Raw genomic sequence first — 12,742 nt, forward strand, 5'->3', positions numbered from 1 at the left:
ATCTCTATTTTTTAAAAATTATTTTAAAATTGATATTGCAGCTTATTATTGATCCTAACAAACTTATAAAAACAAAAAAATGTTATTACCACAAATGTGTAAACAAATCTCCACAGAGTTTGACTTAACCACTTTTTTTCTCCACAAATTACATTACATTAGTCAAAGAAGTCAGGTATTTCGCAGTGGATACGCGTACAATTTTACATAGCAAATAGAATCTAATAAAACTGGAAGTTACAATAAGGTTTTTAATACAAATAAATTAGTGTTAAAAGCCTGGAGGTCAGCTACTAAAATAATAGCGTAGAAATTTATATCACTTTTTTGATAAAAGGTTGATGTAAAATTATATACTTGTTGTAATAGTTGGAACAAAATATAAATAAATAAAGATTTGTATACTTGTATAAAAATAATTGACTAAAATGGTGAACAGTTGTAAACAAAAAGTTAGTCTAGTTACTTATCGCAGGACAAAGTATAAATGGGACAAAATTTTGGGGTTCTCTTTACAAAATGAACGGGCCAAATACGGCAAACGATTTTGCTAATAAAAGTAAATGTAATGGGACGTTTTTCTTTTTTTAATTTAATACCCAATAGGTAAAAAATAAACATTTTTAAGTTCTCTAACAAAACGTTTATAGTTCACTAGAAAACCTTTAATGTGAGAAATAATAGTAAAGATAAGCAAACTATGTGTGCACAACTTGGCTGGAAATTTAAATTGTCCGTAAACTAACCTTGTTTTCATTTCAGTATGTGTATTCCTGTCACTGTATTTTGCGTAGTAAAAATGGATATTGAAATATTATGAATACTGTATTACGTTAAAAATTTCTTGAGAAGCAAAATTCCAGCAACAAAATATCTTTGCGCAACCAACCAAAAAGCTATTATTTGTTGGAATGCAATTTTTCTAAATATAAAATAAAGAAAAGAAAAATATCACAATAAAATAAACAAGCCAGTGATTTCGTGCTCTTTAGCAAAACATGAAACTTGGCATGAACGATCAACATATTGAAACAAAACTTTTAAATTATTTTAGAACATACTTGAAAAAGAAATGTGACTATCTACGACCTCCAAATTTGTAAATATAAGAGAACATACCTTCCTTGGTCGATTAAGAGCCTCTGGACTTACTTATTCCGGTAATCAATGAATTTTCACAAATATAAGAGATCATATACTTTTCTTGGCAGCTACACTGTGATATGCTGGGCAGTCAAGAGTGCTGCTACCTTTAACTAGTAGCACACAGGTGAAGGAGTTGTTTTACATATTTTACACTCTCACATGATTTTCTTTCTTGCTATATTGTAACTGCTTAAACTTCTACCTTTAATTGTAGTCCAGAAAAATAATAGATTTCCTCATAACAAATAAATGCCAGTAATATTCATCGCTACAAAATGGTCTTTTACATTTTTGATTCCTGAAAAGGTTTTCCGAAAGCAGAATAAGAGGTTGTATCAACATACAATAAAATGTGCAACCTTGGTTCGAAGATTACCATATTTTCTCCATATATCGCTGCCATTTTATTAGCGTCCTCTAATAAACGCTGATATTGGTAGCAGCATCTATAATTTTGAATACGAAGTAAGCTGTTATTAGCGCTGCATCTTAAAACATGAAAATTTAATTAGCGCCGTGCTTACTTGAGGTAAGACAGTACGTTAGTTTTAAAATAAAAAAATACACAAAAAAGAATTTTATGGAAGAGTCAGGTTGTTGTTGATGATACGAAAAGGTCTATTTATAAGAATTCTAGAAATACAAACACATTCAAAACGCACAATTTAAATGGTAGTTTTCCTGCTGAAAAGATTTTCAGGCTACTTCAGCAGGATTAATCAAGCTCTTGTACCCAAAAAGGTATTTCTAATAAAAGGTGTACGTATCGTTGCAGTAGTATGGTTCTCAAAAATCATACAAAAACAAGTTTACATCAACATTTTCGGAAAATCATCAGAGAAATTCTTTCACCCTATTCGTCTTATTCTGTGAAATCAATTGATTGTTTAAATTTTTTGGACGGAAGAGTATTTAGAAGAACTTATCAAATGATATAGTTTTTTTTGTATCACTCTTTAGCATGACATAAGTAACACAATTTTAAAACATCTTGTAAAGTGTTGCATCCAAATTCCCATGCATCTCCCGGATTTGATAGTACTCCTACTATTTAACCAATGGTTTAAGAAATTGAACTCTTGAAATCGAAAATATCTGCATATTTCGAAAGAAAATGAAAATACCTCTGGTACGAAATGTCTACTAGAAGTAGAAGGTGCGATTACTGCACACCATAGAGATAGTCTTACAGACAATAACTAAATCTTTACAAAGAATACTTACAAATAATTTTTTTCTTTCAAAAATCATGTTAAAACCTAATAACGATATTATGCTAAAATAATGTGATGCATTTTCGTTTAAAATGAAAATACCATAAGAGTATTTTACATTCCCTTACAAATTTTATAAAAAATAAATTGTATATGATATATTAAGAATAAAAAAACCATTACTTACTATAACAATGAGTAATTAATTTCTATTGTCTGTATGTTACAAAGAACTTACCCATATGTAAATCTATTCAGGTAAATCATTTTTATCAAAATGTCATTGCTGGAAATGGCTTAGATAGTCAATCAATTAAAAGCTCAAAAGTAAAAAATTAGACAGCAAGAAAAATGGCTCCTGTTTGTGCAAATGAGTAGCACAAATATTTCACTTGAATTTAGTCATTGGTCAATACTGGATTTTTTAGAGAACAAATTTTTACAAAATCAAGATTGCGAAAAGTAGTTTTACATAAAATTAATTACTTTAAATTATTAATCCTTTCGTGCCAACACCATTACAAAATTTATTAATTTATCTTCTTCATAATGAGAATAACAATGTTTATTCTTCTCTTTAAACTTCAGTTTCAGCCTTTGTTGAAAGATACATGCTTTCGTATCCAATGTTAGCATATCGAATTGAGGACACTTTTCCATACACACCCAGCAAAAATAACATTCGTCTGCGAAAAGCTTCTTCTTCAAATCAAGCAGGTCATGAACCTCAGACAGGTAAAGAAAATAAACAGCCTCCTCTTATCATTTATCTCTTCGCTGAGCAAGAATTTTTCAATGTGGTGTTTAATCCAGGTTACATCATACTCGTCACAAAGCATGAGAACTTCTTCCCAATTTTTTTTATTGCTTTCAATGTAAATTTCGATGTACATACTCAAACAAATGAAGTGATAAAATTTAACAAGTGCATTTTTTAACAAACTCCTTATTATACACTGAATCTTCATCAGGCAGAGCTTTTGCACATCCATGCAAAAATATTTGGTTGTTTGTGACAAATCAAGGTAAATAGATTTTTATCTTTAAAATGTGTACATTTTTACTTGAAGCATTACCTATCAAAACGCAATTTTATCTCTAATTTCATTGGCATGTATCCTGAATAAAAGATAACAATGTTACGTTATAACTTTCATATTCAATATTGACACATTAAAAATGTTTATCACACTAAAATAATATCTCTTTTTTACTTTTTTGCTTCTTTTACTCATCTAGGCGAATATTATTTTCAGCTACAGTAGACGTCCGTTAATTCGAACACGCAAGGGACTAAATTATTTATTCGAATTAACGAATGTTCGGATTATCGAAAGTTCAGAAAAAACAAGAATTTTAATAAACGTTTAAAGGTTTTATGCTTTAATTACAATTTTACTACAGATTTTTATGAAAATCTTTTAACGTTGTTTGCCTGCCGATGGGCAAGGCCTCCAAATTCCTTGTAAACTTCATTTTATTGGAATTGCCAATTTAATTGATAAATTGAAAACTTTTGTTCATTTTCCCTAAAATTTTATTTATCGATGCACAAAAGTTCGAATTAACGAGCATAATGTAGCCTTGGGACTAAAAAATTGTTCGAATTAGCGAAATGTTCGAATTATCGGAGTTCGAATTAAGCAGCTCAAAATATAAGACTTTATTAAACCAAACTCAAGGGGCATGGCAATTTGTTCGAAATAATGGAATGTTGGAATTAAGCGGCATTCGAAGTAACGGACGTCTACTGTATATATATAAACAAAAAATGCACTGTCGAATCAACTGGTAATGAAGTAACAAAGTTACTTTTTTATTATTTTTTCACAATAAATTTTGACATTCTTTTTTCCTTTTAATTCTCTCTGTTTCTCTGTGACATATAAATGCGATTATATTGTCATCAATTTTCTACGACGACGGCTAATAAACATCTTTACGAAAATGTTTCATATTTTCATTTCTTTAAAAAAGCAACTTACGCAACTAAAGTAATTACATTATATTCACATTAAATTAACTTTTATTTTTCTTTTTCCTGTGTTTTTTTTGCGTTTCTGGGTAATTCGACTGTTGTCTATATGATTGGAAAAAGTTTTTCGTATTTCATCTTGGAATCACGCGATAACTAGTACTTATACTTAAATATTTACATGCTTTTTATGGGATAAGCCTGTCGGATTTTTTTTTAATAATTAGTGTTCTTATTAATAAGGATTCATTGTTAGGACAGACATGACATGACTTTTTTTTAATTCCAAAAATAAGCTATACCAAAATGTGTAAAATTATTTCTCCTTTAGTGTATAAAAATTAAAAACCCATTTAAAATTCAACCGATATAGGTGATATTTCGTGACATATTTGTTATTTATACCTTACAGTTGTTTGTCTCACTTATGTAAAAGCAACTTCTCGTCATTCCTCGAATAAACAATAATTCCCATATTTTTTTGTTATTCGCCAAATGGAAATTTAATAATTCAACTAAATTTTTCCCATGGTAAAGCTCATAAAAGGCAAGTCCGATGTACTAACAAATAACTCAATTCTACATACCGTTAACAGTCGCACCAAGTGATGGGTAAAAGAATTTCAAAAATTCAATAACATATCTAGCTTTCTTATTCTTCAATTCAACTCTTTTGCTTATTCCTTCAACAAAATTTACATCCAACATTGTTTTAAAGACTGGTGAGCCATCACTTAATATCTGTGAATGCAAATGTAACTCCCATTCTTCTACGATCATAATAACATCAGCATTACTGCGTACTCCTGCTGCAAAGGGATTAATAAAAACATCTACATCTTCTGTCATTTTCACTGATAACTATAGAAAAACATATAAAAGGTCTTTCTTTATGCAGTCTTAAAGTAAAAAAGTTTTCTAAATGTGATAACCATATTTCCAACTCAATTACTCAGGTTTTATAAAAAAAACTACAGGCATATTTATAATTTCTAAAAAGCATACCTACCAAGTAAATATTCCTAACATCAAACATATATGCTAATCACCATCCACAAAAATCTTATCTGTTGCAAGAACGCACTACTAACGCCCTTTCTTAAAGAACCTTATTTATATTATAGTAAAAGCACTGGAATCTCTTCCAAACAGGCTATATTGATATTATTTATATTGCTTTAAACGTCTGTTGCTGCAAATATTTTGTAAATCTCCTACATATATTTATTAAAGGAGTAGTGTCATAAAGCTTTTAAAAAAAGTTTAGCAGATTCCAAGTATAAAAAAAAGTTTAGAAATATAGTTATACTAGCCGGGTAAACCCGGCGTCGAAACGCCGGGGTAAGCCATCAGTGACGAAGAAACGTAGAAAGAAAAACATACCTTACATAATTCCGGCCTTAAATTTCTAAAGCAGAAATTCATTTTTGATGTTATCTACAAAAAAAAGGAAAAAATCAACACTTATGCAGATACAAAATTGATAGGTTCAGGGAAGAATACAATGGCCGGGTAATAGTAAATAAAAAACTCTCTATATTATCAATTATTAAAACAACTATAACTGTACTATAACTGTACTATAATAACAACTTAACGGTATGAAGAAAAAACAAAAATACGCTAATAGGCAGCAAACATAGTTTCTTAATTTTTGACAAAAGTTTTTTAAGTATCAAATTTTTGGAAATAAGATATAAATATTAAAAATATTGATACTAACTATGCATCAGACTATACAAACACTATTACTTTATCTGCAAAATATTGATGATCAAAAATTGACTTTAATGCGAAACTATGAAAAAGTAAGCAAACTTTGAGAGAAGACTTATAAAGAGATGAAATTTAATGCAAACTACATGTCAAAACTGGAAAAATTATGGAACAATATTAAAGAGATAATAAAAAATAAATACAATTGAAACGCAAGTAATATCGATCACTGACACACAGGGGAGTGAAATATTTCAAAATCAATTAAAGTATTTTAAAGTATATATGAAAGTGGTTACCGATCAACGGTATTCCACCTTAATAGAACACATCCCCTGTTGTATCAGGATCGATTTCGCCCCTTCTTCGCGAGTAGGATGCCCAGGCTGCTCCCGCCAGCGGAAGCCCTCGCGGTCCCTGCCCCCGAGGCGACGCCACACAAGGTATGACGCCCTTGACCTGGGTCCTGGGTTGCCTCTGCGACACCGCAGGTATGCTTTGTAAGATAGATCCTAAAATACGAAAAAGATTATACTATATAAAAATGAACTTAAATATATAAATATAAGACTCAATTTTTTCAATGCAACAATGTGATGAGAATATGTGAGAGAATTAGAACTTATGGTATGGTAATAAAAGGGTGCCTTATCGTGCTAAGGTTTTTCTGACTTGATGCAGGTGTTGTTGTCGTTGTCGCTGTGGTTGTTGTTGTTGCAGCTGTAGTTGTTGTGGCAACTGATGTTGCAAGTGACGCTGTTACTGCTGTTGTTGTGGATGTTTCGCTTCCAGACGATAGTCGTGGTGAAGCAGCAGTGTTTTCACTGCCAAACTTTTTATAAAGTGACATTTTTAGGTAGCCTAAAAATAAATTATTATTTAAATAAAGTTGCATGAATATAAGGAAGACATAATTTGCACAACTGAATATACATATACAGTTACATAAATATTGATTGCCTTAAGTAAAGGGAGACGATATATAATTCCTGCAAACAGAATACCTCTAAGGCAACCCTGGCTTTCAGTTTGTGAACTTTAACTGGACTTTAAAAAAGTGAATTTAGTAGAATAAAGTTCTTTAAGTTAGAAAGGGCTACAAAGTTTTAAATTTAATCACCCTTAAATTAAATTATGTTTATATAATTGCGAGCTCGAAAAATTTGTTTATTTATAAATCCAGCTAAAATTGACGTAACGGGGTGCACCTCGAGAAGGTAAGCCATTGGATTTCGCACCCCACCTATGAGAGAAGAAAAACATACATTTGCACAATAAAATATGACGCAAATTCTCACAGGCAGTGGACAACAATATTTTACAGTGTAGGAGATAGAGGTTCTTCTAAGAGGATATACAATTTAGTTTAGCAACACCGCGTGCGACAACTGTGTGCCACAAAGATCAAGTAGACGCGGCACTTGTTCAGGCGTAAACACACACTTTAATCATTGAAGTTGAGAAACTATCTCCGATTAAAGCTAGAGACAGAACATGCTAACACTGTCAACACACCTATTAAGGCATGAGAACACCTGAAACCCATCATATAATGGTCACGTAGGCAATACACAACTTTGATAAGCACCAAATCAAAATTGTAAGTTGCTTATTAAAATTATGTGATTGCAGGGTAATGTTACAGGCAACATAACACTAACCAATACTTGAAAACTTAGTGTTGCATCAAAGCAAAACATGAAAAATTATAATACTTGTGGAAAAACAATATTTTTTGTAAAACACCTATCTCCTACATAACCTTGCTTAAAAGTATTAACAATCTGTACCTTTACTGCTTGGAATGACCGAGCACGTGAAAATGCAACATAAAGTTGGCCATGACTAAAGCAAGGTCTACGTAAAAATTTCTCAAAAGTTTGGCCCTGACTCTTATTTATAGTCAATGCGTAAGACAGTCTTAAAGGAAATTGGGTGCGTTTAATTTGAAAGGGTAGATTTGTATCATTTGGACAGAGGGACACTCTCGGAATTATGACACGATCACCTCTACGAATACCAGTACGAATTTCACAATCGATAACATTTGCACGCAGATTACGAACCATTAACCTTGTACCATTACAAAGACCGTCTTTAAGGGACAGATTTCTCAACAACATTACAACACATCCAGCTTTGACATTCAATTGATGTGGTGGCATACCACTTGGAGTTAAGGAATTAATAAACTCTATTGGATATAAATCAATTTCTTCTTGATCATCCGAAACAGCAGAGTCGATACTGTAATACGTACGGGTATCGCCAGGAATCTGATTCAAAATCTGTTCATTCATTTCCAACGCTTCTTCGTTGGTTGGAGTTAATATGACACAACGTGAAAATTCCATATGATCAAATTCACTAAAAATAAAAGTAACAATATTTTCATTAGGTTGCAGCACACATTTATGTGGAATTTCAATGCAACCTTGATTTGGATCATCTGGTTTTTGTGGCACCTGACCACTACCAAGGTTTAAAAGAAATTCAGCAAAGACTTGCTCTCCATCTCCAGCTCTCATGTTCGTGTGGAGGTGAAAAATTCGAGTCAAGGGCCAAAGTACTGAGCTTTTTAAACAAACTTCTACAATTTGTGCAGGTCCAGCTCTTCTGACAACAGGCAGTACTTGACGGAAATCTCCTCCCAAAAGAAAAACTTTACCTGCAAAGGGAATTTCACTATTACATATATCCCTAAACATTCTGTCAATTGCTTCCAAAGCATATTTAGGTATCATGCTGGCTTCATCAAATATAATGATGTCCTGTCTTCTTAAAAATGCTGCATGGTCACTATTGGGTTTTATATTACATGTACAACCGTCTAAAACAGGGACTATTAACTTGAAAAGAGAATGCAGTCTTACCATTCTGCAATAATGTAGCAGCAATACCTGTCCAGGCACAAGTAGCAACACACAGATTTCTCGCAATAACTTCCTTAATAATGTAATTATATGTAAAAGTTTTACCTGTGCCACCTGGCCCATCTAGGAAGAAAATATTGGCAACATTAATGTTATTATTGATGACAGCATTTAGAATAGAATCGGCTACATGAAGTTGCTCAGCATTTAACAAAGGCCTGATATTTAGAGCCTCCTGCCTCATTTCTTCAGCATTTGGCAAATCATCAAGAAAGGCTTCCTGTAAAGCAGGAAGACCAAAATCAGTAAGACGCTTACCAAATTGCTGAATAACACCTTTAATTTTACCTAGCACCATTTGTTCTGCCTGTACTTCAGGGTGGTGACGTAAGTATTCCTCCATCATTGCAGCACGGAAGGTTTCCCACAATTCATGTGGGTTATTCGGTTCACCGTGAATCAATATAAAAGAAAAGGCTTTTCTTATTTTAGATGGAGAAGCATATTCCACCAACTCATTCATGGTGCCAATCCAAAGATTGTCATCAGCTAACAATCCTCGTGCTAAGCATGCATCCCTAAAAGAAGCATAAAAATTTTCTTCGAAATGTCTTAAGTCGTCAAAAGACGTAGCACCAGGGACATGCAATAAAAGGACACGCAAAAAATATCTTTCACCTTCGCGGATACTGGCATTATACATTCTACTTACTATCTTTTCAGCACCGCGTTGCCTAACTACCCACCGTTTTTGTTGTTGCGTATTTCGAAAAACAAAGTGGTAAGGTACTTCAGTGTACAAAAATCGTTGTGCATGCTGGTCCTGCTGATTTAATTGAAACCAGGCTGTTAACATCGTCTTAGAATTTTCAGCCCTGTCAGCAGCAACAGCCTCGTTGCCTTCCCTAAAAAACACTTGTTGGTGATTTGGAAGGTGAACAGGAAGTCTTATGATGGAATGACTCTGAGTATGCATAGGAAATTCACAGTGGCACCAAGTTGCTTCAGGTGCAGATACATATCTAGCATCTAAGAATGTTGTTACTTCATCATGATCGATGCGCTCATTGATTTCTATATGTGCAGTATCATAACCTTTGTAAACATATTTATACAAATACTTAACACTTTTAATTGACACACATGCTTCCAAGTTAATATGTGTCATATATTTTTTACATAGAAAAGGGTTATAAGGCACAACCCACCTATTATCAACATCCAAGTTTCGAATTCTTACCGTTCTTCCATTATCAGGACGATGGTACATGGGATAACCGTCTACATTGATAACAGTTCCATCATTAAATTGCTTAGGAAAATGCTTAGTACACTCACCCTCTTTCATGCACGGAGATGTATTATTAAGGTGGCCACATGGCCCATGGATCATGCATGACTTTATTATATCATACAGTTCGGCATCTTGGTTTTGATCCGGAATCTGTGCACAAATTAATGAGTCAATATCATCAGCATTTCGTAATTTAAACTCATTGTGTAGATGTAAAAGCATATGAACATGCGGTAAACCTCTCTTCTGAAATTCAATAACATCTACATGTGCACACAGAACACCTAATACAAAGCAAGTAAATTTAATTTAAAGACCCTTGCAACCAAATCTGGTCTATCAGAAGCAGATTGACCAGGTAACAAATTAGTAACAATTTCTGGCCATTTTGGATTGCATGTAAAAGTCAAGAACAAATCTGGCTTACCTTTTTTTGAAACCAATGCCATTGCATCAAGATACAACTGATGCATGTTGCGGGGTGAGCCGGAAAAGGTAGAAGGCAAGACAACAACATTACCTGTCTGTAAGTTACGTTGATCTGCAGCATTTTGGAGGTAATCCAGAAGTCCTTGGTAGGACTCTGCTCGAAGCTGATTTTGATTTCGTCTAATAAATGCATGCCGTTGGCCTTCAACTTTAACATATGCATCTACTAAAAATTGCTGAATCAATTTGCCTGCTAGATGAAGGGCAGAAAATTCTCGCCTAATAGCAATGCGGTAAATATAATATTCCAACTGGGTTAGCCTATTTCTTACTCCAGTTGCATGCTCCCTGACGTGGGCCATGTTTTGGTCCCAACCAGGGTCACCACGTGGAAATAAAATAGGATACATCATAGGATCAATATTGCATGATATATGAGGGATTTGCCGCAAAGGTTGATTACGTAAATAAACAACAATATCTCTTGCAGCAGGAGGTGCTCCATCATTACCAACAAAGATGGCAGCAACTTCCTGATGCAGAGGTGCATTATACCTTCTGCGATCATTACCCTCGCGCATTACCATACTTACAACGGAAGGCTGTCTGTTTTCTGCTGCTGCTCTGGCTGTTTCTTCACGTTCCACTTCAGCCATATTTCTATAAGCTGCAGCATATGGAGAATCCCTGTTAAGAACATCTTGAATTATCTGCATTGTTTCACGATTACAATGAGCATGTGTCGGATTCTCAATACGCATGTTTAAGCCAGCTGCAGCCTCTACAATATACAATTGGCTAAAATTAGGTACTTCATTCTGAGCAGGTAATAAAGCACCATACCTGTGAAATAATTGACCACATATTCTAAAACAGGGGGGTCCATGACCTGGTGGTGGTCGAATGTTTGCTGTCAAAGAAGCAAAACTAAATGCATTATTGTATACTCTGATATACTTACGAAACTGTTTAGCTTGGGCAGAGTCGTTGCTTAACAATTCACGTATTTCAGCAGGAAATTGTAATATAGCAGGCAGGGCCACTTTGCCATTGTGACAACACTTAAAATGATTTTCATTATTAAATTTAATAGCTCGACAATGCTCACACACAATAGTAAACTCACCTGCAGAATGTGTGGGAGGTAAAACATTGTTAATCCTAGCTAAATTTAGTAAACGCGGAGCCCTAACTCGATGACGCAAAACATCCGCTCTACGCCTTACTGCAGCTTGTTGGGGTAATTCATTTTCTCTATTCAGAGCCCTAGCTACTCGATGACGCAAAACATCTGCTCTACGTCTTACTGCAGCTTGTTGGGGTAATTCATTTTCTCTATTCACACGATGACGTTGTACATCTACCTGTTGGCGAGCGTTTGCGTCTTCTACATTTTCTGCTGCTCGTCTTGCATTTTGGCGTAGAGCATTTGCCGCTCTACGCTGTTGGGCCTGTTCTAAAGTTTCATTGGCCCTTTGTACCCTGTGACGTTTAACATCAAGACTTCTGCGCGCGTCAACAACATCCAAATCATTATGTAGGCGGGGAATTGCATAATTATGATCAACATTCACAACAGCGTTTTCATGGGGAACATTATTTGCATAGTTATGTTCCAATAAAATAAATTCTGGAGGAACATTCATGTTAACCCTGGCAACTTAAAACGAAATAATAAAAATTTATGTGGCAAAGAAATTCTCCTCCTAGCTGGCTAGCTAGCCAGCTAAGGTAATGTAATAGAAATGCAAAGTAACAAAAAAGACCGAAAAGTATATCCTAAGTATATAAAAAGTCTTCCCAGAGGTACAAAAAAGCAAGAAACGATGCAAATTATAGTAAAGAAACTTTCCTTGACACCTTGCTCAGTCTTCTTGCTATCTTCGGTCCGTTGAATTCTCTTTCGCCAGAGCGCGATATGTTCCCAACGTTGCAAACGGACAGAAACCCGGGGCAAAGCTCAAGGGAACAATAACGTCTGTGAAATAAGGCTCGTTGATTGGTTTGTTTTGAAACTGTATAATACGCCAATAGCGGGAAAATAATATGGAGTTTTCTCCACAGTGCGGAACAGCGCGTATTTTTCGTGCTTATT

The 12,742-nt window shown here is 34.0% G+C and overlaps 2 protein-coding genes across 3 annotated transcripts; both read right to left on the reverse strand.

The window, feature by feature from the left end:
- Nucleotides 1-118: 118 nt before the first annotated feature.
- LOC130623004 (uncharacterized) lies at nucleotides 119-7,751 on the reverse strand. Of its 2 annotated transcripts, XM_057438506.1 has the most exons (4): nucleotides 6,351-7,751; nucleotides 5,719-5,772; nucleotides 4,923-5,196; nucleotides 119-3,479 (listed from the first exon to the last, which is right to left on the reverse strand). In XM_057438506.1, exons 2-4 carry the CDS (start codon nucleotides 5,758-5,760, stop codon nucleotides 3,433-3,435), a joined length of 363 nt encoding a protein of 120 aa, XP_057294489.1. In that variant the 5' UTR covers nucleotides 5,761-5,772; nucleotides 6,351-7,751; the 3' UTR covers nucleotides 119-3,432. The 2 variants fall into 2 exon arrangements, with proteins under 2 accessions (XP_057294489.1, XP_057294490.1); XM_057438507.1 differs by having other exon boundaries at nucleotides 119-1,592; nucleotides 5,719-7,750.
- Nucleotides 5,800-12,293, reverse strand: LOC130623088 (uncharacterized). The gene is made up of 8 exons (XM_057438587.1): nucleotides 10,536-12,293; nucleotides 8,925-10,464; nucleotides 7,798-8,881; nucleotides 7,260-7,294; nucleotides 6,724-6,912; nucleotides 6,380-6,563; nucleotides 6,080-6,133; nucleotides 5,800-5,869 (listed from the first exon to the last, which is right to left on the reverse strand). Exons 1-8 carry the CDS (start codon nucleotides 12,291-12,293, stop codon nucleotides 5,800-5,802), a joined length of 4,914 nt encoding a protein of 1,637 aa, XP_057294570.1.
- Nucleotides 12,294-12,742: the final 449 nt, after the last annotated feature.

Source organism: Hydractinia symbiolongicarpus, chromosome 13, assembly GCF_029227915.1.
Source record: "Hydractinia symbiolongicarpus strain clone_291-10 chromosome 13, HSymV2.1, whole genome shotgun sequence".
NCBI lineage: Eukaryota > Metazoa > Cnidaria > Hydrozoa > Anthoathecata > Hydractiniidae > Hydractinia > Hydractinia symbiolongicarpus.